This window comes from Panthera leo, chromosome B3, assembly GCF_018350215.1.
Source record: "Panthera leo isolate Ple1 chromosome B3, P.leo_Ple1_pat1.1, whole genome shotgun sequence".
Lineage (NCBI taxonomy): Eukaryota > Metazoa > Chordata > Mammalia > Carnivora > Felidae > Panthera > Panthera leo.
This window is the reverse complement of record NC_056684.1, coordinates 68226743-68254468: the sequence shown is the minus strand read 5'-3', so window position 1 is coordinate 68254468 and position 27726 is coordinate 68226743. Positions and strand designations below refer to the sequence as shown.

Below are 27726 nucleotides of genomic sequence, written 5' to 3'. Positions count from 1 at the left end.
TAATTGTTGGATAAATACATCTTTGTAACAGAGTTATGCTTCATAAATGAAGGAGGGTTGTATGGGGAAAGCTTTTTAATGTGTTTGACTCCAGGGGGTTCTGTGTTTTGTCTGTGACTAGTACACAAGCCAGCTAGGCTTTTTTGCTTGACTTTTATTTTTTCTAATCAGCCACTCTAGATTTTCCCCTAAGTTACAAGGGGAAAGAATGATCATTCTCACATTGTTTTGTGAAGTTCATCTTCTGTGTCATCTCAGAGGATAAAATACACTTTGTGTCCTAGTGAGAGACTAGTAGTTTAATTTCTGGATTGTTCTCTTGGCCATGGTTGCTTAACAGTTTTTTTTTTTTTTTTTTTTTAAGTTTTATTTATTTAACTAATCCCTACACCCAACATGGGGCTCAAACTCATGACCCCAAGATCGAGTTGCACACTTTTCCGACTGAGCCAGCCAGGCGTTCCCATGGTTACTTAATTTTTAAAATAAACCTAATACCTTACTTACCTCTAACCCAGGGACTGGGATCAAATCATTTCCTAGGACTCAAGACTTGCCACAACTTCCATGAAATTATATTGGCATCCGTGGGTATTGAGAGAATGCTGAAAATCTTAATTCTGCTCCATACTGTTGTATAAAAAGGCCAACAACCTTTGGGGGACACTTTATGTCCCATTTTGCCCAGATGTGCTGGGAGTGCTCAGAAACTTATTCTCGAAACTGATAGTTAGGTCTGAGAAAAATAGAGCCTCCAGTTAAAAAGGTCGACACCAGGGCACCTGGGTGGCTCAGTCGGTTAAGCGGCCGACTTCAGCTCAGGTCATGATTTCACGGTCCGTGAGTTCCAGCCCTGCGTCGGGCTCTGTGCTGACAGCTCAGAGCCTGAGGCCTGTTTCAGATTCTGTGTCTCCCTCTCTCTGACCCTTCCCTGTTCATGCTCTGTCTCTCCCTGTCTCAAAGATAAATAAAACGTTTTAAAAAAAATTAAAAGGGGCACCTGGGTGGCTCAGTCGGTTAAGCATCCGACTTCGGCTCAGGTCATGATCTCACGGTCTGTGAGTTCGAGCCCCGAGTCAGGCTCTGTGCTGACAGCTCAGAGCCTGGAGCCTGTTTCAGATTCCGTGTCTCCCTCTCTCTCTGCCCCTCCCCTGTTCATGCTCTGTCTCTCTCTGTCTCAAAAATAAATAAACGTTAAAAAAAAAAAATTAAAAAAAAATTAAAAAAAAAAAAGGTCGACACCAAATAGGTGTCACGTCTCTTCCCCACACATCAGTGTTGGACGGTCTATATGTTGTTAAGAACATAAGACTGATCTTATGATTTGATGTGGTGATTCCTTTTCTCCTCATTCTTGCAGAAGCAGAAGTCTGATTTTTATCAAAGGGCATTTCCTCTGGACAGGAAACTGTTCTAAGACTTGAATGGTGCCTATGAAGCTTTCTGTGTGTTATGGCGGCCTTTTGATAATCCCATACATACTAGCATCAGGAGTGAGTGGGAAAGTCTCCATTTAGACACCAGGTCAAACCAGGGGCCAGGAAGTGCTGTCTTAACTTTTCCATAGGGATTGGTGGGATATTATAATACGTACCCTTTTTGTGTGAGGGTTCCTTTTGAACACACTGCTAGAAATGTATTGCAGTCAAAATTTTTCAGTGTTAATACTTATTGGGGGGGCGCCTGGGTGGCGCAGTCGGTTAAGCGTCCGACTTCAGCCAGGTCACGATCTCGCGGTCCGTGAGTTCGAGCCCCGCGTCAGGCTCTGGGCTGATGGCTCGGAGCCTGGAGCCTGTTTCCGATTCTGTGTCTCCCTCTCTCTCTGCCCCTCCCCCGTTCATGCTCTGTCTCTCTCTCTCTCTGTCCCAAAAATAAATAAAAAAAGTTGAAAAAAAAAAATTAAAAAAAAAAAAAAAATACTTATTGGGGAACATGATTCAAGTTATCAGAGTGACATTCACGGCTGTTCCCTGGTGCACATCAAGTAAGACTGCCGTTTTGCACAAGAAGCTTGTGGCTCCAGCTTCTATTTTGCAGAATAAATTGCTGTTGGTGTTTCACACTTGGGCTCAATCTTCTTGCAGCTTTGCTCAGAGGGCCGGTGATTACTCCTAAGCCAGTTTGACTGCCATGATCCAGTACAGTAACTTGTCCATCCCAGGTGCTTAGTAAATGCCTGCTGACTGGACCAGATTTGAAAAACACTGAGACCTTCAGGTATGACAGGAAGCTGTCCCAAGAGGCAGCCATGCAGCTAGGAAACAGAGCGGCAATTTTTCCACGTCCTTCGTTGCCAAGTTCCCAGCATATGATCAGAGTGTTGGAAACTACCTTGCTCTGATGGTTGGTGGTGATTTTGTCTGCCCTTCTTGTTTTAGGCAAATTGGGTCTGTGATAGAAACCTGACTGACAGAGACCTTTCAGATGTTTTGCCCTTTGGGGGAATGTGGCTCCTTGGGGACCTTTGATAAATAGCTTTGCCTAACAAGGCAGGTTGTGTGTTACCTTGTATCATGCCAGGTTTCACTTAGTTGGTTGGATCACTGAAGCAGAGCGGGGTGCCCTTCGGCCATCAGGATTCCTAAGGAAACCAGGAAGTCAGAGCTGCTGAGCAGAAGCCTGGGGTTGGCACAGAGCGTGTGGAGGGTAATCATTCCTGCTAGGGCTGGGGCTGTTTACTCTGCCCGCCTAAGGCTGGTGGCCACTGGGCGTGGTGGGCGTGCTTGCCTAAGTACCTGTTTGTAGAACAGTGAGACACCCGGGCAGAGCTAAAACAGCAGTAATCTGAAACCAGTTGTGTTGGTTCCCCACCCCCAGACCCCACCAGCTAAAATCTGCATTCCAGATGAAACCTGCAGGGAAGCGGAAGAAAGCATTTAAAAAAAAAAAAAAAAAAAAAAAGACAGCTTTGAGAGCTGTAAATCAACTGCTTTTGAGAGAGTTCTTGGCATTTTGAGATCATCTGTTTCCCTACTCTTATTTCTTTGCTCTGGGCTTTGTAAGTGGCTGTTGATCTGTGTGTGCTGCTAGGTTTTTTGGCCTGGACGGTGCACAGGCTTCTGACCAAAATTTAAAGGGCAAAAAGGAAACGTTTCATCATTTTTCTGCTGATTCACTTTTGAATTTCTTGGGCTGATGCGGGGGGGGGTTGGGGGGGGCGGGTTGAGGGCTGTCAGGATCTGCTGGCCAGCTCAGCACATTCGGGAGCCTCCCTTGCTCACCAATGAGGAAGTTGAAAGCTATCGGGAGAACTGCAGGCAGGCACTGGGGCGGAGCTCGCAGTGAAGTCCTGGGCCGGGATGACCGGGGCAGACTGACTTTCCCTACGACAAAACCCCTTTTGTCCACGGGAATAAATACGGAAGTCCCAGCAGAGCAGCCTCCCCAGTCCGTGTATAGTAAGGTGCGCAGCCGAGGCTGCGTCTGGGCATTAAGCTCTTCGGACTTCTTACAGCTGGCCCTGGGCACACCATCCTGGCTCACACCGGAAGGAGGACACAGCCAGTGACCTGAAAGAGACCAAGTGTGCTTGCTTTGGGGCGGAGTCAGGCTGCCGGGTCCTGTTGCTCTCTCTGTCCTGGAAGTTCAGAGCCCATGGTGTGGATAAACTGAGACAGTAGGGAAAGTGACAAAAGCCAGAACTTGCACCGGGGGCATTGCAGAGACATGGAGGGCGTCGGAGACTCTCTGAATGGCAGTGATGAGGTCTCAGAGCCAGAAAAACCTGAAGCCAGACTTGAAGTGGCTCAGTCGATCCTGAGCAAGTTCTCCATGAAGACTCTGTTTGGGTTTACAAGTAAGCTCGAATCTGTGAAGTCTGAAGAGGAAGACGCAGTCCTGAAGGCGTTCCACAGTTTGGTCCTGGATCCAATGCCTCAGCTGGATGATCCCAGCCATGGCTCCCATCCACAGGAGGCAGCGGCCCAGGTTCTACCTGACCTGGGAAATGATGGCAAGACTGCAGGGGCGGAGACAGAGTCTAAGGGAAATCAGAGCATCATAGCAGACGCAGGGATTTCTCTCCTGGGTCAAGAGCCTCTTCCGCTCAGTACTCTGAGCGTGAACAGAGACGATGTCATTTTGGTTCGTGGGACTCTTGTGAACACCACCAGTGATTCTGACTCTGATGATGGTGGCCAGCAGCCAGAAGAGGGAAGCAACACCAGTCGCCCACAGTCTCCCAGTGTTGTAGCTGAGCCATCTCAGGAGCCCAAAGAAAAGCCACGTGATTGTGGGGAAAATAGTATCACTGGGGAAAGGGATGATGCAGAGTGCTGTGCAGAAGGTCCTCAGAGGACCCCAGCCGAGATAAGTAGCAAACCTGAACCTGGTGATGGTGGTCTTCAGACAGAGCACAGCCCCGTCCAAGGGCAAGCTGGAGAAGAAAGTTCCCAAGATCCACCCGCAGTAACAGACCAGACCTTGATTGTTGGTGTTGCCGAGAATGCCGCGTCAAAAAAAGAAGTCCCTGGGGAGAAGGCATTCCAGCTTCCAGCCTTTTTTAGTGGACTTCGTGTCTTGAAGAAAGGGGCTACTGGCGAGGGAGGGAAGACCATCACGGAAATTAAACCAAAGGATGGAGACCTGGCCTTGCTCAAATTGACGCAACCTGTTCAGAAGTCCTTAGCGCAGGCAGGGCCGCAGACGGTGAAGACTGGGGAGAAGACAGCTGACCCAAAGGCCACTCCCACTCTCCTGGAGCAGCTCTCTCAGCTGTTCATCCTTGACATGCCCAAAGCAGAAGTGAGGGCAGGAGACCCTGAACAGCCCAGAAAGGAAGAGATGGGCTGCGGTGCTGCCCAGGAGAGCCAGAGCGGCCCCAGCGGAGCCCAAACTCAGGGTGGAGAGGTCAAGCCAAAGCCTCCAGAGACCGCCCTCGAGGCCTTTAAAGCCATATTCGTTCGTCCCCCCAAAAAGGGGACCACAGCTGACACCTCGGAGTTGGAAGCTATCAAGCGCAAGATGAAGCATGAGAAGGAGTCCCTGAGAGCTGTGTTTGAGCGATCCAGGTCAAGGCCAGGGGATGGCCCCTCTGATTCCAAAAGCGTATGTAGAATTGGGTTTTGTGTTTTGTCCTAAGATGCAGTGAAACCTGTAGTTTTCAGGTTTCCTCTCAAAAGCGAGTCCCAACTACCTATTGTTAGTCTCTTCTAGGTGAAGAGGATTAAGATCAAATCATCCTTGTAAGGGGTAAGGAGTGAAACTGGCGTTTTCTGTCTTCCTTATATTTTTCTGGAGTGTCATAAAAGGGCTATACATAAAGATGTGTGGGTAGGAAAGGGAAACTGTCACTCTGAGCTTAAGCATTAATAGATGTTCTTATAAAAACTAGGCAGCACGAGGCTGCGATGCAGGAGGGAGAAACAGCCCGGATTTTCTCACCACCTAATTATACCTCTGCAAAAACTATATTTTAACTTTGAAAGTCTGCCATTTGGCGACATAGGTGTTTGTGTTAGGATTAAAATGTCCCCGTGTTGGTTACAAGGCACCCTGATCACTAGGTTTAGATTGAGACCCGGTTTTAATTCTAACTCTGCCATTTCTTGGCCGGGTGACCTTGGTCCCCTCTGAACCTCCATCCCCTCGTCCGAGTAATGAACGGAATAGCCTTCACCTTACAGGGCAGTTGTGAAGATTAAGTCAAGTTAGTACCCGGTAAGCACCTAATTAGCGAAGGCTGCTACTATTAAGAAAATTCAGGTAATTCATGAAGACTAGCAGACACCTGTCTAACAGATCCTAAAGGTTCACGAGAACCGTGAGTAGAATTTTAGTGTCGGGCGCCTGGGTGGCGCAGTCGGTTAAGCGTCCGACTTCAGCCAGGTCACGATCTCGCGGTCCGTGAGTTCGAGCCCCGCGTCAGGCTCTGGGCTGATGGCTCGGAGCCTGGAGCCTGTTTCCGATTCTGTGTCTCCCTCTCTCTCTGCCCCTCCCCCGTTCATGTTCTGTCTCTCTCTGTCCCAAAAATAAATAAAAAACGTTGAAAAAAAATTAAAAAAAAAAAAGAATTTTAGTGTCAACTCAGCATACAGTTATCATCCCCTCTTATATACTTGATCAGTAAAGATGTTAAAATTTTAAAATCTTTGGAAACATTCTTAGGCTGTAGTTAAGAACTAAACGCGATATAGCATTCTCCTAGTTGTAAAACTCAACCCCTATAAAAATGGCTTGAGTATGAAGGCCATCTCATTTATTGAAAGAAAAGGAAAGGAAAACAAATTGAAATCAGCAATGTGTTGTGCTTAGAGAGGTGTATCTTGACCTACAGCTGAGTTGTTTGGGATTTATCTATTCTATTAACATTCCTATAAATGTACCTGATTATAGTACATTTATATCTATGTCTTCAGTTCAAAGTTTGTGATTTCTTTTTAGATAGTTGTATGATAAACATCATGTATTATTTGTTGTATCACACATGGTCTTGAGTGTGTGTGTGTGTGTCCCCCCCCCCCCCCCCCCCCCCACAGCCTCCCAACTGATCACTTTACCTTTCTGGAAAAGGGTCATTCTGGAGTGAGAAGTTTCAATTACAGTGAATGAGTGCAATGTGCAACAGGCCATTAAAAGTGATTTTAGGGTTAGAGTTAGCATGTTTTCAGGGATTCAATGGCATTGACCACATTTCATTTAACTTTTTCTTTCCCCGCTTTTCCACAGCCTGACCACAGCCCCACTGAGCAGGACGATAGGACTCCCGGCAGACTCCAAGCTGTCTGGCCACCCCCAAAGACAAAAGACACAGAAGAAAAAGTGGGATTGAAGTACACCGAAGCAGGTAATGGGAAAAGAAGCCAGGTACCCAGAAATGAATCCTTTGCTGCAGTGGCTTTTAGTGCTACTTCAGGACTCCCAGAATTTGAGTTTTTGTTTCGCTGTTAAATGTAAGATTGAAGCCTTTTCTTTTGGGTTGTGCTGTTAAAGGGAACCTTTGCACAGTTATCATTAATGAATCTCTCAGAGATGAAAGGTGAATGCAGTGGAATGAATGACGGGGGGCCAGGTGTGTAAAGTAGGAGAACCTTTGGGGAGCTAACCGAGCAGGTAGATTACACATTCCTCAGGAAGCAGGTGGTATTCTTCATACTGTTGTGAGCTGGCGGGGTTGCTGGAAGAGGCAGAGTATGATTCTCCAGAGCTGCAAACCGATTTGTTGTTTGTCTTTGAGAATGCTTTTGAGCTACAGGAACCTTGTGTGGAGTGAATGTACAGAGGCTGTATCAGTTACTCTTTCACTTTTGTTACACAAAGCTTTATTTAATGCATGGCCAATTTTAAAGCAATCTAACTCTCTGGAAACCTTCCCAGGAGCTTTGCTTGAATATGTTAAAATGGAACGGGCATTTAGATATTTTTACTCTAACTGGAAGGTTCACAGGGGGAAAAAAAAAAAAAGTAGAGGATGGCGTATCTTGATTGAATATATGTGTTTATGTATCTTGGATGAAAGCTCTTTGTTTTTGTCCTGATATTGGAAGATTATCTATTCAGGTTCATATTTTGCTGGTTGTCTTCGGATATGTGTGTACATGAAGATCAGTCTGTTTACGGAAAAAGACTTTGCTTCCTATTCACTGATAAACATGAATGGATCAAATTTGGGATGGTTTAGTAATATGTGGGTTTTCTGCAGTATCTTAAATTACTTTAGTGATTGAGAATACAGATATATTTTAAGTTGGCAGATGAATCTTCACTTCTACAATCTGATGGCTTTTAGCCTCCACTTACACAATTGCAAACTTGTGGCTCTCGCAAGGCATCAACTACTTCATAGCATTTTTTTTTTCCTGTAGTGCTTAACTTACAGAATGAAAAGTGTCATAGCCTCAGCGAAAAAAATATATACAGCTGTTCCAGTCTTCTTGCCTGCAGTTGATTTTTTTCCAGAATTGGAGTGTTGGTGGTTGCAATAATTGAACCACCTACCAAGTTCTTTCTCATGATCTGGCACAGTTTGAACAATTAAAAGTGCTAATGTTTGCTTTCATGGAAAACCAGAACCACTGAGAGTTCTGATTCCTAGTTCATATTGGTGATCCAAGTCTTGTTCCTGTTGGTGTGTTGGGGCAGTCTTCTGTATAATGACGGGCATTTGCTGAGTAGAGAAGTAACTAAATGTCATACATGGCTTTCTAATCCACTTCAAGTCCTATTTGGGGGCATTTATACCTCTACAGAGATTCCTTAGTCCATTTCCGGAAAGTCAGAGGAACACTGTAGTTGACCTCCTCAGTGGCTTTCCCAGTCTTGGCTTGTCATGAAATGTATTCTCACAGCTTCCTGAGGTCTTGGATGAGATGTGGGTGGGAAGTACCCATAATAGTGGGGCTCCTGGATGAGCCGTGACAGCACAGTGACCCAGAGGGCTGGGTATTGTCCGAAGAAGGCCTCCCAAGTCCCCAGCCGGTTCCCACGGGTGGCAGCACTTTCTTCCCATGCTGCCAGGTCTGGTGCTGCACTTTCTTAGAGGCTTCTAGGTGCTCCTTACTCTCCTGATGTCCTTTCGGTGGGTGTCAAAGAAGATAAAGTGCCTGCAGTTACCTATTTTTTACCCCATTACTTGATCTTAGCGTAGGGTTGCCTTGTCATTGATTGCTAATTTTGAGGAAGCTATAGCATTTTCCTTGTGATTTTCTTAAACTGTTGTTGAGAAAACTGGAGCCTTGTAAGCATTTGGTGTATTGTTTAAAGCATTTTATGTTGTTGCCATTGGTTTCCCTGCCTTGAGGGAAACCTACAAAATTTGCCACTCTGCAGAGACACAGAAACCGTGAGATTAGATTCAGGATATTTAAGGTGTTTGAAGTCTTAAGCTTTTATGTCTTCAGTGCTCTTTATTTATCCTTAGGTGTATAAGACTCTAGCATTCCTATTTCAAGTGTGTTGTTGGAATTCTGTGCTGTGAACATTTAAGCCTGGTCCTTGGCAGAGCTGGGAAAGAAATGGTGTTTTTCATCATGAGTCCTACACTGTCCTTGTGCCGCCCTCAGACCCTTCAGACTTGCTACTGCTTGGATTTTCCTTTATACAGAGTTTATCATTCATTGATTTCCCCCCGCCCCCCCACCAAGGTCTTAAGAGATCACCTAATTACCATAGGTTCACCTTTTGTTCAAGGATAAAAAGAAAGCTGGTATCAGAGAATCTGTCCCTTTAAACTATGGCTTCTGGAGCTCTCTAGTCCTAGGAGGGTAGCTGGAGCCCACTGCTAAGAGGCTCTCTGCCACTCCCAGAGCCATCAGCATCATTTATAGTTAGTGACACTGCAACTACCTTCCTTGGCAGCTAAAGCCCATCGGAGCCTCCAGGGCCATCCTGGTAACACTGTGCCCACCATCGGGGGCTCTTCCACTGCCAGTGTTTGAGCTCTTGGAACTTCGGTGATGTGCCAGCTAAGAGAATCACCAGCACCCATCAGAGCCATCGTGCAGGAGACTTGCTGCAGGCGCTGGAGTTGACCTCTTCTGCTCAGTGAGCAGCCCCAGTGTTAACTCATTGGGCCTGAATTGCTCTACTCAAATAAGAGCACATTGCTTTCTGCCATCTCCTGTGCTGTGCCCTCTTACCTCATTGTCTATGCAGTCCTGCTTTGTGTTTGGGATGCCTCACACCTATTGGGAGTGGAAAGAGCATTTCCCTCCCTATTCCTGGGAATTGGGATTGGGACAGTCTGACTGACAGACCCCATGTTCTTCTCAGAATGGTCTTTCCTTCTTTGGGTATAGGAGTTTGCTGTTGAAACAAGCTTTGTGGGATGATCTTGGTTTTGTGTTTTGTTTTTGTTATTTTTGAGGAATCTCTTTCAGCGGGCTCCTCATAGCCTTAGGAGGTTAATCAACTCACCTTGATTCTGTGCCACTTGACTGTGCTGCAAGACCAGAAACATCTGGATGCGGTAAACTTGATTAGCTTTTGAAGCTTGAGGCAAAGTAAGACTCAATCACAGCAAAGTGAAAAGGTGTGTTGTGAAACCTAAAAGTGTATACCTTTATATGTAATGTGGCGAAAGCAATTTGTTTCTATGAGAAATAGACAACCAGTGCTCTCTGCTATTTCTCTTCTAACATGCTGTTTGGTACATGCTGAAGTTATATAAGGGTAAGTAACTTGCCCAGTTTTTTGTTGTGTTTTTTTTTAAATATTTTTATGTTTGTTTATTTTGAGAGAGAGAGAGACAGAGAGACAGAAAACACAAGCGGGGGATGGACAGAGAGAAGGAGAAACAGAATCCCAAGCAGGCTCTGTACCATCAGCCCAGAGCCCAATGTGGGACTTGAACCCACAAATGTGAGATCATGACCCGAGCTGAGATCGAGTTGGACACTTAACCAACTGAGCCACCCAGACGCCCCCGTAACTTGCCCAAAGTCTTAAATAAAACCTGGAAAAAAAAAAAAAAAAAGAAAAAAAATAAACAAAACCTGGAAAACACAAGGATCTTGGTACTGTGAATGGTTGAATCATAGAGTTAACATAGGGTTAAATGTTTTTTTTTCTCAAATATGAAAAAAATGTTCTAAATCATGTTAGGTCACTTTTATTTTCTTTTTGCTTTGTGAAGTTTCTTTGTTTTTTTTTTTTGTTTTTGGGCAATTACATATATTGCTGTATTAACTAGGGTTCTGTCAAGAATCAGGTGACCAATTCGGGGCACCTGGGTGGCTCAGTCGGTTAAGCGTCCAATTGTTGGTTTTGTCTCAGGTCATAATCTGGCGGCTTCGTGGGTTCAAGCCTTGCATTGGGCTCTGCATTGACAGTGTGGCACCTGCTTGGGATTCTCTCTCTCTCTCTCTCTCTCTCTCTCTCTCTCTCTCTCTCTCTCTCTCTCTCTCTCTCTCTCCCCCTTCTCAGCTTGTGCTCTCTAAAAAACAAAAACTCAAAAAAAAAAAAAAATCCTCTCTCTCTTTCTCTCTCTTTCTCTCTCTTTCTCTCTCTTTCTCTCTCTTTCTCTCTCTTTCTCTCTCTTTCTCTCTCTTTCTCTCTCTTTCTCTCTCTTTCTCTCTCTTTCTCTCTCTCTCTCTTTCTCTCTCTCTCTCTTTCTCTCTCTCTCTCTTTCTCTCTCTCTCTCTCTCTTTCTCTCTCTCTCTCTTTCTCTCTCTCTCTCTCTCTCTCTCTCTCTCTCTTTCTCTCTCTCTCTCTTTCTCTCTCTTTCTCTGTCCCTCCCTGGCTTGTGCTATCTCTCTAAAAAAACAAATAAATAAAAACAAACAAATAAAACATTAGGTGACCAACTCAAACTGGATGATTTGATCCAGAGTTTGTTAGAAAGTCTTCACAAAGGTGTGGGCAGTGTTTAAAAAGGCACGAAGAGCTGGAGCAGTGTCTGGCACCACTAACAGTGAGAAGCTTTTAAAGCCTTAGACTTGAAGGGGCAAAGGGTAAGAGGAGCCACTGGGGAAATCCAGAACTTCAGAGGGAGGCTGAGTGGCGATGTGGCGAGGGCTACCCGACAGGAGCTGTGGCCCTCAGTAGAGGGATGCAGCCAATCTATGGTGACTTGACAGGAAAGGATCTGGGAAATAAATAGCTGGACTTTGTTCTTGGTCTTGTTTCCCACCATTGCTCCCAATGGCCAAAGACAAGTCAGAGGACTGGGAGCCATTTTACACCATTCCTTTAGGACAACGAGGCCCAGAGTAGGGCACCAAAGGGGGACGTGTGGATTTGAAGTAGCAAAGACAAGTTACCCAGCAAAGTTATACTCCTGGCAGGCTCCAGGTTAGAGAAGTTTGTAAATCTCCTCAGTCAGCATGGAGAATTGGCATACATTTATCTCCGTTACACTTGACCACACAGGGTTCTAATACAATGGCATGAAGAAATAGTCCTGGATTTTTTTTTTTTTTTTTGGTTTTTTTGTTTGTTTGTTTGTTTTGCTTTGTTTTTAATACTGTGGGAAGATTAGGTCTTCTGCTTTAATTAGTTCATAGAAAATATAATGGCCATCATTCAGAGCCTTGTTCTGTAATTACCTTCTTCACCTTAGTGTAGATACTTTGTTTACTGATCTTAGAAAATCTTCTCTAAGTGTTAAATGTTTCCCTGTATTACAAAAGAAAATAATACATTTTGGAAATAACCAGAAATATCACAAAGCAAAAAAAAAAAAAAGTCTCTAATTCTGTTTCCTAGAGAAACCATTGCCAATGTTTTGAATTCTGATGGGCCTATGTGAATTGAATACTTAAAAACTTTTTGATCATCTTGTATAGTCTGCTTTCACACTTGAAAATGTGTGCCTGCATTTTTTTTTATTGACTGCATTTTAACAATGATTATATTTATAGAGATAGGGTTTTTCAAGGTATTTTGAGTTACATAAAAATGGAAATAACAGTTCTGTAAATATTTTTGTTTGTAAACATTTAATTAAGATACATTCCTGTGGTATAATTGTTAAATGTAAGAGTATATGCCTTAATGTCTTCAATGTATATTAATTGCCAAGCTAGTTTCTTATATTTCATATGAAAACAGTACTTCTGAAACACTGAAAACAAGTTTCTGTCTTTATCATTTGCTTTTAATTTCACTTGTGTCTGGTGTGAAGGCATTTTAAGTATTTGTGTATCATCAAATCTATTTTCATTTTATTATATAACTTTTCTTTTTTGGTTGAAGACCTCTCTTTGGGACACCTGGGTGACTGAGTTGAGCATCCGACTGTTAATCTCAGCTCAGGTCTTGATCTCAGGGTTGTCAATTCAAGCCCTATGCAGGGTTTTGTGTTGGGCATGAAGTCTAGTTAAACAAGAAAAAACCTCTCCGTACTCAGATCATAAATATTTTCAAATTTTTTAAGTGATATTTTCCCTAACTTTTCCTTTCTTCTTTATTTCTATTTTACCTCAAAAATTCGTTTTGGTGCATAGCTTAAGGCAGAGATCTAAGACAACTTTTTCCCCCCTAAATTGCTACTTTTATAGTAGGCTCCTGTAGTGACTGTATGCAAAATTTGGGACTGTTTGGGGCTTTCTGTTTCCTTATGTTTGTATTTTATATGGGTATCTTAATTATTTCGGCATTAAACTACATCTCAGGCTCTGTTTTCAAATTTTTATGGAATTTTTTTTCAATATTAAAAAAAATCTTTTGGCTTGCTTATTCTTCCAGAAAATCTCAGTTTACCTTCGTTTCAAAAGGATCCATTTGGGATTTTTGCTGGTAATTGCACTGATGTATGAATTAATATGAAGGTACAAATGAGAATTGAGATCTTGAAAATGCTTAGGATTTTTATTCAGGAACATATCTTAAGCTGTTGAAATTTTCTTCTTTGACTCAGTAAAAAAACCATTGCCTGAATTTTTTCTAAATATATTCCGAGGCATGTATTTAAAAAAACAAAACAAAACAAACAAAAAAACCCATGACATGAATTTGTGTCTTGTGATTCGTTTTTCCTAAAAGTCAAATGCATTCCTAAGAATCTACTGGCTTAAGTCACAGCAGCTCTGAGGCCAGGACTAGACTGAATGAAGGCCACATTTTGGACTGACTGATGCCTGATATCAGGGGAACCTTACCTCTGTTTTACTCTGGTTAGTGATTCTAAATATTCTGAGCCTCCTTCAAAAATCTAATGAAGGTAGAAAGCTATGGAAAAAGACACTGCAGTGAATTTTGCATATATTTCAGCCTCTCCTGCCCCTCCCCCACAACCATCCCTGGACTTGCCCCCCCACTTCCTTGTCCCCTTTGATACAGGTGCTCAGGCCAGAGCTGGCCTTCCTTTCCTGCTCCTCTCCTACTTTATGTTATGAAGGATGGCCTGAAATACATAATTACTTATCAAGAAACTTAAAAAACCTATTATCATGGTGTGTGCCTCAGCATCCCAAGAAGAAATTAAGTTAACGTTTGTGAGTTTTACATAAAAATGGCATTGTAGGTTAAAGTCCCTGCCAGTTTCCCAAATAGTACCATTTTTTTTTTTTTTTTTTTTTTTTTTTTTTTTTTTTACCCACGGAAGGAGAACATACAAAGAAAAGCCCTCGTGTTTTGTGAAACAAAATGAACTCTGCTTTCTTGGTTTCTCTTACAATGTGCGTCTGGAAGAGCTCTTTTCTCCACTGGCTGCAGCTCAGACCTGGCCTGGGGTGTGGGTGATGGCCTATGGATGGCCCTGCAGAGAGTGAGCACCATGGCTTTTGTAGAAAAGAGGACCTAGCACAGCGTCTTGGTTCCTGCGAGTGAGCAAGCTGTCAGCGTGGGTGGCATTTCTGGGGGCTTAAACCACTCAGAACCTCAAAGCAGCTCAGGAACATCCCTCTATAGAGTATGTTGGTTCAGATAGGGAAATAACCCATTCCTCAACAAAGCTCCGCCCAACTTCTGGTTTGTTGCTAATTTGGGTTCCCTTGGTTATAAAGGATAGAGCTGTTCGCTACCCTTCCTGGTGAGTCAGATATCCGTGCCTCACCAGCAAGGGAGAGCTATAAATATCTTTGAATATTTTATTGGCCTACTGTACTTTAAAAAACTTCTCCATTCATAGCTTACAAGCTGCATTAGCTATGAGTAGATTTTCCTTTAGTGTCCTGTATCTAGATACATCATCCCAAGTATCTTCTTTCACAGTCTAGGCAATAGATTTGTTCATTATGTATTTTATAGGCCTTTGTCACATGTCACCATCACTTGCATGGAGTTGTGGTGATAGCCCAGAAATTGGAAGCTGTACAGACTAAAAAGCAGGAAAGTCTTGCATTTTGTGCCTGTAGAAATAGGGTGTCCTGGGAAACGAGAGGTGAACCTAATGTATATTAGGCTTCCACTTGCTACATAGATCGGTGCCGTAGAGAGGGAAATGGACTCTTTCAATACAAATGAGAGCTAAAGTTTGATGTGAAGCAGAGGGAATCCCAAAATGTGGACCAGCAACTTGGCAATCTCCTATTGTGTGCCAGGAAATATTAGTAAAGGTCTGGTTCAGGGGAGTAGAGACAAGAGATTACAATATAGAACCTGAAATTTTAGAATATTAAAAACTCAGAGCTGCAAACATTTTAGAAATCATTTACTTCATCATACTCCTTTTACGTATGAGAGCCAAAGAGGTTATGACTTCCTGAAAGATACACATAATTAACAAAAGCTGGAATTAAAATGGGAAGAGAGGAATGGCTGCTTCCAGTCAGGGAGGGGATGGAGAGTGATGGATTTTTTTTTTTTTTTTCCTGCCAATATACTGACATTTAAAGATCCAGAAAGGAAAACACATGGGGACCAGGAGCATTTAGAATTATTCTGGTTCTTTAAACAAAAACAAAAACAAAAACAAAAACAATGGGACCTGAGTGAGTCAGTCTGAATAATAAAGGAAATCCTAGGAGTACCATATCAGCTCATAGCCACAAAAATTAACTAAGGTCATTTGATGTTGCCTTTTTGACTCCCAGACATTTAAAAAGGGAAGTTTTAATGGTATTTTTAGTGGTATCGAAGGCTCACTGAAGCAATTAAAGCAAAAAATGCTTCTTAAAAACAATGCTCTGGTTTGCGGAATCTTGCAAAGTTCAGGTAGAGCTCGTTTTGGGGCCAGTTTGTGTATACATGTACTTGATCGTAAGAGATACTTGAACACTTTTATGTTAATGGTTGTATATTTAGTAGTTTTATTGTGTCCTGGAGAAAATAAACTGAGCTCTCAAATCTACTTTGAAGCTTCTTTGGGAAAACAAGAATGAAGTTTGTACCATATCTTATGCAACACCTTTACAAATCCCTCCTGCCGATATTCTTCTTCTTCCTTAAAAACTTATCCAGGGGCACCTGGGTGGCTCAGTCAGTAAAGTGTCCGGCTCTTGATTTCGGCTCAGGTCATAATCTCACAGTTCATGAGATCCTGACCCGCACTGGATCCCTGCCTGGTGTAAAGCCTGCTTAAGATTCTCTCTCTCCCTGATGGGGGGTGGGAGGGAGGGCAGGGTGGGAGGGAGGGCAAGGTGGGTGATGGGTATTGAGGAGGGCACCTTTTGGGATGAGCACTGGGTGTTGTATGGAAACCAATTTGACAGTAAATTTCATATATTAAAAAATTAAAAAAAAATAAAAATAAAAAAAAAAATAAAAAAGATTCTCTCTCTCCCTCTCCCTCTGCCCCTCCCCTGTTCTCATGCAAATGTGCACATACGTGTTACATAAATAAATGTTAAAACAAAAACCCACCTATCCAGGTGGCCCCATTTTTCTTCTCTTTCTCAAATCTCCATCTGTTTACAGCTTGCTGAGCGTTCTTTCTCTGGCTTCTCCACCAAGCAGCCACTCTACATCCTGCCTCAGCATCTTCCCCTGTGGCCCCTCTTGTTTCCTTCCTCTTGTCCCCCTTTAGTGGGCTCATAGCCATCAACCACTTCCATGAAGACAGAGCTCTCACTCCTTCATAGAAAGCAGCTATAAAACTGTAAAAATTTTCCTCCTCTGCAGAACAAATGATTGTTTTCCTGAGAAATAACTAACCACAAGGTTTCAGTGTCTAAACTCTGGAGCATTTCCCTCCAGATAAAGGGAGACTGTGGCTAAGAGAGTAAGAACATACAATGAAGAAAGAAGACGGTCTCGAGACAGAACCAGAGGAGGGAAATCTTGTGGACACACCTAAGTTAGGAATAAACCTTTGATGCAGGTTTCATGAGTTTGTGCAAGGTGTGGACTTGAGTGTGAAGCTTGGCTCTGTTCTGTAGTAGTTGTGACCAGAGTTGATACCTCGGTTATAAAAGGGAGGACAGGGGCACCTGGGTGGCTCAGTTGGTTGAGTGTCTGACTTCAGCTCAGGTCATGATCTTTCGGTCCGTGAGTTCGAGCCCCGCGTCGGGCTCTGTGCAGACAGCTCAGAGCCTGGAGCCTATTTTGGATTCTGTGTCTCCCTCTCTCTCTGCCCCTCCCCTGCTCATGCTCTGTCTCTCTCTGTCTCAGAAATAAATAAACGTTAAAATTTTTTTAAAAATTAAAAAAAAAAGGGAGGACAATGATAATAATTGTAAATAACTATAGTAAAGATAAGCTGAGATCATTGTGATGCCACTGAATTATATTGACTTTTTTAAGGCCAATTTTTATTGAAGTGTAACATATATATGGAAAAGTCAAATTTTAAGTGTATAGCTCTGAGCTGTAACAAAGAGAACATGCAAATCCGAAGCCCCCAACTTGCCCCCTTCCAGTAACCACAATTCACTTTTCTTCAGAAGAAACCACGATCCTGCTTTCTAACACTATAGATACGTTTCACCAGCTTCTGACCTTCATATAAACCGACTCGTTTGTGTCTGGCTTCTTTCCTTCAACATTACACTTTGGAGAACCAGACATGTTGTGTGTACCTGTAATTCAGTTATTTTCATTGCCCTATAGTATTTCGTTATATAAATATATCATAATTTATTCTAATGATGATGGACACTGGTGTTGTCCCCAGGTTTGGGCTGTTAGGAATATGTTGCTGTAAACTTCCACATACATGTCCTTTGGTGCACATAGGAACAATTTCTCTTGGGCGTATACTCAGTAGAACTGTTGGTCACAGGGTATGTCTGTATTTAATGTCAGTAGATGATACCAAGTTTTCCAAAGTGATGGTAACACAGTTTTTTTTTCTTGTACAAATGCAGCCATGGAACAAACCCAAATGTCTGTCATCAGGTGAAAGAGTAAACAAATTGTAGTATGTACAATAAGTAATAGGATACTTCTGGGGCTCCTGGGTGGCTCAGTCGGTTAAGCCTCTGACTTCAGCTGAGGGCATGATTTGTGGCCCATGAGTTTGAGCCCCACATCAGGCTGTGTGCTGACGGAGCCTGGAGCCTGCTTCAGATTCTGTGTCTCCCTCTCTCTCTGCCCCTCCCCTGCTCATGCTCTGTCTCTCTCTCTCTCCCCCTCTCTCAAAACTAAACTTTAAGAAAAAAATTTAAAAAATAAAGTAATAGGATACTTCTCAGCAATAACCACTGATACACAGCATGGATTAATCTTTTATGCTGAGCAAAAGTAGCCTGATAGGACATCATACTGTACATTTCCATTTGTCATGTTTTCTAGAATTAGCAAAAGTAATCAGTCAAAAAAATCACATCAGGGGTTGTATATGGCTAGAGTGGAGGAGTTGACTGCACAGCAGTGTGCAGGAACATTTTGGCGGGACATCTGATTGTGAGGTTGAACCCTGGGATTCATTTGTCAAAACTAATCAGACTGTACACTTAAAGTTGAGCATTATATCATACCTCAATGAAATTAATTTAAAAAATATTCTTTAACCAAATACTATCCTTAATCATTTCCAAAGCTATATTTACATATAGGCTTACTTACTGACTAACCATGGGTCCTGTTCTACAATTACTTTATTTTATTCTCAGTAATTTTCCTTTTTGATTGGATTTTTCACTTTTAAAGCTTTCTAATGTTACTTTCTTTTTTGTTTTCATGATGGTGACAATTTATACTCCAACCACAATTACATCACAGGTCTGAGTGTTCCATATCTTTGCCAACATTTGGTGGTGTTGGTCTTTCTAATTTGAGCCATTCTGGTTTTTTGGTTTTTAAAATTTTTTTTTAATCTTTATTTATTTTTGAGAGAGAGGGGGACAGAATGTGACTGGGGGAAGAACAGAGAGAGAGGGAGACACAGAATTTGAAGCAGGCTCCAGACCCCGAGCCATCAGCACAGAGCCTGATGTGGGGCTCAAACTCATGAGCTATGAGATTATGACCTGAGCCAAAGTCGGACACTTAACCGACTCAGCCACCCGGGTGCCTCATGAGCCATTCGGGTTTTAATTTGTGTTTCCTGATCAAGCATTCTTTGATATGCCTTTTGGCCATTGGATGGATATTCAAGATCACTGTTCATGTCACTTGTCGGACTTTAATAGGTTGTCTTTTATTATGTTGTGAAGAAGTACTTTCTATCTGCTGCATATGAGCCCTTTGGTTACTTGTTTTGAAAGTGTTTTCTTCTGCTCTGTGGGTTATCTTTCCTCTCTCTCTCTTTTTTTTAAGTGTATTTATTTATTTTGAGGGAGAGAGAGAGAATCCCAAGCAGGCTCCACGCTGTCACCACGGAGTCTGACTTGAGGTGAAACCAGGAGTTGGACGCTTAACTGACTGACACCCAGGCATCCCTATCTTTCCTCTCAATAGGGCCTTTTGATGAACAGAAATTCTCAGTTTTAGTACAATCTTGTCCTTATGGTTAGGGCATTTTGAGTATTCTTAAAGTAACCTTTCCCTGACTCCGTCATGAAAATATTCTTTAAAAAAATTTTTTTTAATGTTTATTTATTTTTTTAGAGAGACAGAGAGACAGAGCATAAGCAGGGGATGGGCAGAGAGAGAGGGACACAGAAGCTGAAGCAGGCTCCAGGCTTTGAGCTGTTATCACAGAGTTCAACATGAGGCTTGAACTCATGAGCCGTGAGATCATGACCTGAGCTGAAGTTGGACGCTTAACCAACTGAGCCACCCAGGAGCCCTGAAAATATTCTTTTAAGTTATCTTAAAAAGGCATTTGTCATTTGGACCTACAATACTCTGGGCATTGATTTTTGTGTATGAGTTGAAGGGGAGTCAAGTTTGTTTTTCCCTTACCCGAGTTATCTTGAATATTTTCCTGAAAAACCCACCTTCCCCTGACTGTACCAACTTTCTATTCTGCTCCACCATTCTCTAAGCTTGTCTAACCTTGTAACAGTTTAATACTGTGTTAATGACTATAAATTTGTAATAAGTCATGGTCTGCTAGTGTATAGTCTTACCTTGGTTTTCTCAGCTCCCTGTATTTCCATACATATTTTAGAATTTTTATCAAACTTGTTACAATTTTACTTACATTGACATCTTGACAATACTAAGTTTTTAATTTCATAAACCTTTCCACAATCAAATACTTACTTAGATACAGTCTTCTCTAATTTCTCTCATTGTTACAGTTTTATCTTAGAGGTTTTATACAATTTCCTTTAAACTCAAATTTATTCCTAAATATTCTCAAATTTTTGATGCAGTTGAGCATAGGTTTTTTAAAAATCTAATTTCTGACTTTTTTGTTAGAATCTCTCTCTTACTATCTCTCTCCTGCCTTTGACCTTGTATTCAACTTTGTATCTTGCAAACTTGCTACCACATGGTGGTTTTTACTATGGAAAAATAAGATCTTTCCATGACAGTACATGAAAAACATTTTCATTCTGCCTCGTTTTTTTAATGGCTGCAGAGTACTCAATAAAATAGTAACTGTAACTTATTGAACTATTCCCTTATTGATCCTTTTATTACTTAGAATCTTTCACTGTACAACAATTTCATGAAAGCATTGTCTGCATCTATGTTGTGCATACTTGTAAGTACTTGGATAGGATAGAAGCAGAGTTGCTGTTAGAATCCTTGCCGCTTTTAACCACTGGTAGATACGGCACAATTGCCCTCTTAAAATATTGAAGCAATTGATACTAAACTAAAACAAGAATATCCGTTATTCACACTTCTCCGATATTCATTTAATTTATGCCAACCTGATACTAAAAATACATAGTATTGTTTTTAATTTGTATTTCTCTGATACTAACATCATTGGACATCTTTTCATTTTACCTTTTGTGACTTCCTTTCTGCTTTTCTTTTTCCTTTTATTAATTGGGTTCTTAGTCTTTATTCTTACTGATTTGAAGGAGCTTTTTATATATTAAGGGAATTAGTCTTTTGACTCACATATGTATTGCAGTCTTGGTCTCTACTTTGCCACGTTCTCTTCTGTCGTCCTTCATTACATGGAAATTTTATGTTTTATGTAGTCATAGTCCAATATTTTCTGGATTTGTTGTTGGTGATGGTTTTAAAGAAGACTTCCCTAAACCTAAACTTTAACAATATGTATGCTTTAGCTGACACACACCTACATATGTTTGGATTTTTTTTTTCTATCTAAAATTTTTGTGTATGTTTGGTATAGATAAAGGTATGTCCAGCATGGCTATGTGCTGTAATGATTAGGGAGCTTGGGCTGTGGAATCTAATGTCATGGGGTTGAATTTGAGGCCTCAGCAATATTGAAGCAAGTAATTACCTTTACTGGGCAAATTACTGGGCAAGCTGATTATTTATGCTTTAGTTTCCTTGTGTGTGTGTGTGTGTGTGTGTGTGTGTGTTAAAGTTATTTTAGTAGTGAATGAACTAATGCATTTGAAGACCTTAGTACAGTGCCTGGCACATTGTGAAACCAAAATAATGTCAGCTGCTCTCAGTTTTGTTTTTGTTCCGGATGCTAACTACGTTCTCCAATACCACTTAATAAATAATTATTGCTCCGCAGGTATGGAGTGCCAACTCTCATATACATAAACTCCTTTTTGTAGGCCGACCTATTTCTAGATACTTTAATATTTTTTGTTACTAGGTTTATCTAGGCCTTGTGCCAATTTTTATGTCTTTGCAGCTGGTGTAAAGTTACTTAATTGCCTGGCAATTCAGATCACCTTCGTTCTGTTTGTCCATCTAAATTTTGTTTGGTAGTTGTGTATGTACACTCTTGTAGGTGAACTTGAAAGTCAGTTTCTCAAGGTCTATGAAATGATCCCACTGGAATTTTATATTATTATATTTAATTATATTAAGTTATAGATCAATATAAGGGGGCCTGATAATACTGAGTCTTCCCAGGGCGCCTGGGTGGCTCAGTTGGTTAAGTGTCCAACTCTTGATTTCAGCTCAGGTCATGATCTTGTGGTTTGTGAGACTGAGCCCCGCATTGGGCTCTGCTTTGACAGTGGGAACCCTGCTTGGGATTCTTTCTCTCTCTCCCTCTGTTCCTCCCCACCCTCTGGCCCCTCCCCTTGCTCTCATGTGCTCTCTCTCAAAACAAATAAATGAACAATTAAAAAAAAAAAACCAAAAAAACCTGAGTCTTCTTATCCAGGAACATAATTTATCCTATTCAGGATTTTAATGTTCTTCAATAAAGTTGTACAGTTTTCTTAATAGCTGGTGCACATTTAATTTTCTGCATATTTGATTATAAATAGGATCCATTTCTCATTATGTTTTAAAGTTGCTGACATAACAAAGTGATTTCCATATTTCTAATTCTAACTTTATGCTTGTATTGGTTCTACTAGTTTTTCAGTTGAGAGCCTTGGATTTTTTTTTTTTTTTTTTTTAGACAAATCACGACAATTTGTTTTTTAACTGTAAAATATGCATAATGTAAACTTACCATCTTAACCATTAAAACTTTGTTTTATTCATTCCAAAGCATTTTTTCACACTTTGTATATGTAATGATTTCCATAATAGACGAATAGGCATTAACCATTTTAAGTACAGTTCACTAGTGTTAATGATGTTCATGGTGAACAGCAGATCTCCAGAACTTTTCCATTTTGCAGAACTGAAGCTATACCCATCACACAGCTCCTGGTTTCCCTTCTTCCCTTAGACTCTGGCACCCGCCTCTCTACTTTCCGTTTCTATGGATTTGACTACTCTAAGGTACTCCATATAAGTGCAATCATACAGTATTTGTCTTTTCATGACTAGTTTATTTTACTTAGCATGATGTCCTCAAGATTCCTCTATGCTGTAACATGTAGCAGAGATTCCTTTATAAGGCTGGGTAATACTCCATGTATATACCTCATTTTGTTTATCACGCACCTATTGACGGGCTCTTGGGTTGCTTCTCCTTTTTGGCTATTGTGAGTAGTGCTACTGTGAACACGGGTGTTCAAATACCTCCTTGATCCTGTTTTCTTTCAGTTCTTTTGGGTGTAAATGCAGAAGTGGGATTGCTGGATCATATGGGAGTTGTATTATTTTTTGAGGAACCCCCGTACTGTTTTCCACAGCCACCGCATTTGTTGCCCTACATGCCTCCCAACAGCACACAAAGGTTCTGGTTTCTCCATGTTATTGCCGACACTTGGTATTTTCTGTTTTGTTTTTTGTTTTTTGTTTTTTTTTGTTTTTTGTTTTTTGTTTTTTTTTTTAGAGTAGCCATTCTGATCGGTGTGCAGCAGTATCACATTTGTGATTTTGATTTGCATTTCTCTAATGATGGGAATCTTCATGTGCTTACTGGTCACTTGAGTATCTTCTTTGGGGACATGTCCATCTAAATGTGATTTTTGATTTGCATTTCTCTAATGATGGGAATCTTCATGTGCTTACTGGTCACTTGAGTATCTTCTTTGGGGACATGTCCATCCAAATGTGATTTTGATTTGCATTTCTCTAATGATGGGAATCTTCATGTGCTTACTGGTCACTTGAGTATCTTCTTTGGGGACATGTCCATCCAAATCCTCTGCCTCTTTTCAATCAAGTTTTTAACAGTAGAAAATGAAACATAAGTTGTTACCTATCTTTTTTCTTGTCCTTTTCTACTGCCTCGGCCCTCCAAAACAAAGCTGGAAAAATAGTGAATAGTACACATTGTTGTGTTATTCCTGATTATGTAGGCTTCCTTCTAATGTTTATAGTTAGGCCTTATTTTGGTTGCCTATTTGTGGCCAATAACCTTTATGAAGTTAACATTCTTTATAGACTGGGCTTTCTAAGTGTTAATATCACAAAAAGAAATTTGAATTTACCATATTAAAATGAAGGGCATATTTATTGAAATGACCATCTGATTTTCTTTATTCTGATTATCTAGTGATTACATTTCAGATTTGTTAGTGAGGAACTATCTCAGTATTCTTGGGATTGTCCTATGTCCTCATGATGAAATACTGAATTTGATTTGCTGATTTTCTGCTTATTTTAAATAAGGAAAAGTCTTAGCTGAAAGTAATGAATTTTGTGAATTTAAAATAAGGGAAACTAAAAAACTATGGAGACATTTCTTATATTTTAAGTAGCAAAGTATATGATAACCTTGCAGCAAAGCCCTAGATTTATTAACATAGAAATGACAACCAAATGATTTTCAGATGATCTGCCCTTTGTTTCAGATGATTCTGCCCTTTGTTTTCTTTTCCTAAACGTTAAGATTTCTTCCTCAGTGTACCACTAATCAACATAAGTAGAAGAGAGCTTTGAAAAAAACTGCTATTGTGTGTTGAGCTACATGCCATAGCTAGGATGACTCCTAGGGGTTTCTCTGGACTTAGAACACATTCTATCTTGTGTTGTAATCTTAGAAGGTGCAGGTAAATGGCTGTGACATCAGAGTTACTCATGCTCCTAGATTATATCTAACTCTGATTTAGCAACAATCTAGGAGATTATTAGTGTTGAATTCATTGATGTTATTAATGGCACAATTACAAATAATGTATTCATTTAGCAAATGTTTACTGAGCATCTATTATGTACTGGTAAGTGTGATAAGTGCTTGGAATACAAAGATGAATAAGATAAGATCCTTGAACTCAGTCAACTCCCCCCCCCCCCCACCTTGTTTGTGGAGGGGCAATAGGTAGGCAAAAAGAGTAGGGTGGGAGAGAGGTGAAAAGTACACAAATAATTACAATAAAACGTTCTATGCCCTGAGTAATACATATAAACATATATGTACATAGATTATGTATACTATGTATTTATAATGCTTATAGTAGAACACATAGGAAACTATGATCAATCCTCTGTAGAGTAATTAGGATGGGCCTTCTGAGCAAATTTGGAAGACAGTAGGCTATGATAAGTCAGCTGGAAGCAAGGTGGACCAAACATGCAGAGGAAAGACAGAGCAGGGTTTGTTTGAAGAAATGCTAGTAGTTTATTATGACTGATAGATAAAACAAAGGAAATGGTATGCAAGGTTGTTAAGCCTGTAGACTTGGAGGAAGCCAAGTCTTTGAGGGAGAGAAATTATATAGGACCTTAGGCTATGGATAATGGGGGGAGCCACTGAAAGGTTTTAGGTAGGGGAATAATAGGACCACATATGGATTTTGTAAGATTGCTCTAGAGGTATTGAGGGTAATTATGGAACAGGGATGGAACTGAGAGTTGCTCTGGGGAAGTAGGAAGACCAGTTTGGAGTTCCTTGTAGTGGTCCAGAGGCTGGATGATAAAGGCAATGATTGCTATCTTCTTGTGAATGGATACATTAAAAAATCTTTATTTGTGATGCTGAATGACTGTGGTTGTTAGAGTTAAAAATCAGTAGATACTTTTGGTTTCATTTTAGGTGATGACTTAAATACATCTTGCTAAACCTATTGCCAGGGCTGTTAAGAGAATAAAATGAGGTAATTTCAATTGAAATCTTCTTTTTCCCAGCCTTAATAGCAATATATATTAGCCTTTATTATGTCCACAGGTTACCCGATTTGTAGATAAAAGGTGCTCAGCTCTAAGTCAATCTGCCTGAAATTAACTCACATAAAGTCGGTTGCCTCAAACCATTTTACCTAGGTTAATATTCTCAACAGTCTGTTTCTATTTGAAACAGTTAGTAATTGTTATGATGGTGACACTCAGACAAAATAATGCACTGCTGGATCCCCAGGGCCTCTATAATGAGCCATTTACTTTCTGAGGACATCAACTGCTCCTTCCTTGCCAACAAAATCAATATCCTAGCTTTTGAACTTGGTGAATTGTTTACCTCTGCCTTTTACCCCAAACTTGGAGCATTGCTTCCTTTAGAAAGCCTTGGAATCCCACTTTCTTGGGGAAACTTTCTGAAATCCTTGGCTTCCAGGTACTGCTTATGGGGGGGGGGGGGTCTTTTATTGTGGAATTTTCAAATCTTAATAGTGTTAACATTTTAAGTGTTTATTTTATCCCCCAATTAAGTCTTTCCCAGTCTTGAGCGCGCGCGCGCGCGTGCGTGTGTGTGTGTGTGGGGGGCAATCTGGGAGCCTGCTAATTCAGATATCTAGGGTAGGGTCCATGAATTTGCCTTTTTCACAAGATACCCAGGCATTTCAGAGTAGCAATCTTGAAACTGGAGGACACAGAAGTATCTTCTAAGGGTTATAGTGGGGGGATAGGTGATTTTGAGAAAATTTCCAAATTCTTAGCTTTCCTTAGTGTTCTTAATTTAAATGAATTTTTCATCTAATGTGTAAGGAAAAGCTGAAGTCTCACCTATACTAAATCTTACTATACCTTTCTCATGTATAAAAACCTCCAGAGTATCAAAGGATAATTCCAAATACTTGTATCTGGGAAACCTTTAGTAGAGCACCAAAAAACAAAACAAAACAAAACAAAATCTGTTCTGGCCATTCCAGTAAAAGATACATTTCCAGTTAAATTTTAATGTTTAATAATCACATTAAAGTGTTTTCATGTACTAGGTATTAATAAAAATTTTTGATAATTCAGTCCAGAACAGATATTCTTGTGATCCTAGAAACTTCTATTTTTTTCTTTTTTTAAATGTTTATTTATTTATTTTGAGAGAAAGAGAGTGTGCAAGCCGGGGAGGGTCAGAGACAGAGGGAGAGAGAGAATCCCAAGCAGACTCTGTCTGTACTGTCAGTGCAGAGCTCAACATACAGCTCGAACTTAGGAACCGTGAGATCATGGACCTGAGCCAAAACTGAGTTGGATGCTTAACTGACTGAGCCACCCAGGTGCCCACCCCCAGGAAACTTTTAAAAGTCAAAATATTTTTATATTTGTATCTCATAGAAATTACGAGAGTGAATAATAATAGGCATTCAGACACAAAACTATATTACTTTTGGGTAAATTCCAAAAAAAAAAAAAAAGGGTAGAAGAAATTGAAGTGTCTTGAAGGATGAAAACGAACCATGTAAAATTTCCAAATGTTAAGGCGGGGTTTGTTCGTGGCCTTTTTAAACAGATAATGCTGAGTGGCAAGTCTTGGTGCTATTAGATTCCATTAGCTACATTGAAAAGTGTAACAGTTTTATTTTTAAGATCTCGATATTGACAAACTCTCCAGAATCTGTCCTGTGTAACTGTTTAAACTTACAATGAAAAATTTTAGATTGCAATTTCAAAATGTATGAGGACTATGTTATTTCTGGGGAAAAATTTCAGTGGTTGCATGAGCAAAAGCATTTGAAAAGCACCTTTCTAGTTTACAGTTTGAAAAATACTGTGTCAGACTCACCTGTGACCAGGTTACAATCGTAGATGATGGGAGCTGCTCTAGGAATGATAATGGACATGATAATAACTGACACTTATTTAGTTGTGAGTGCCAAGTGAAAGTGGCAGGTTCATTTCTGCAAAAGGTGTCAGTAGTGTTTGTCTTTCCAAGGGCATGGCCAAGCTCCTTTCCCTGTGGCTTACTGCCTGGTTTTCAGTGGCTGTGACTGGACCCTAAGGTTAGAAAGGACAGTTCTCTCCCGTATGAGCCTGCTCAGAAAACTTGCTCCTCACCCCAGCTCCCCCTGCACCTGCAGAGTCAGCTGGTCTGTACAGACTCTGAGAGGAAGCTCACTCACCCTCAGATGAGCTGTGGGGTGTTTGCAGGAGAGCAGGAACGTGGCTGTGTCTACCTGGAACCAAGAGATTCTGTCCTGTTGTGCTGTCCCTGGAGAACCGTCCAGCTTCAGTGTCTGGGGTATGAGCTGATCTTCCAGAACTCTGAGACTGATTCCTGAGAGATCAGCAAGAAAGGAGTGCGGTTTCTGTCTTCACTTTATTTCTTAATTTCACCATGGGTCAGAAGTGATATAAGTCAGTTACTGCAAAGTTCAAAGTCATTTAAAAAAAAAATAGGTGTGAATGGTTATAACCCTGATAAGATACATAGGACAAAGAACAGAAGGAAATACAGCAAAATGTGAA

The 27726-nt window shown here is 40.9% G+C and overlaps 1 protein-coding gene across 13 annotated transcripts in view; it reads left to right on the top strand.

Annotated features, from left to right (window-relative positions):
* FMN1 (formin 1) overlaps positions 1–27726 on the top strand; it is a 432271-nt gene that overhangs the window by 132937 nt on the left and 271608 nt on the right. For 11 of the 13 annotated variants that reach the window (XM_042942504.1, XM_042942497.1, XM_042942498.1 and 8 more), the window contains one exon: positions 6667–6784. The exons of 1 other annotated variant lie outside the window; for it this stretch is intronic. In XM_042942504.1, the coding sequence (XP_042798438.1) occupies positions 6667–6784 (118 nt within the window). Of the gene's footprint in view, positions 1–3364; positions 5047–6666; positions 6785–27726 lie in introns of those variants that run through there. One more of the 13 variants, XM_042942507.1, reaches the window with a different exon arrangement.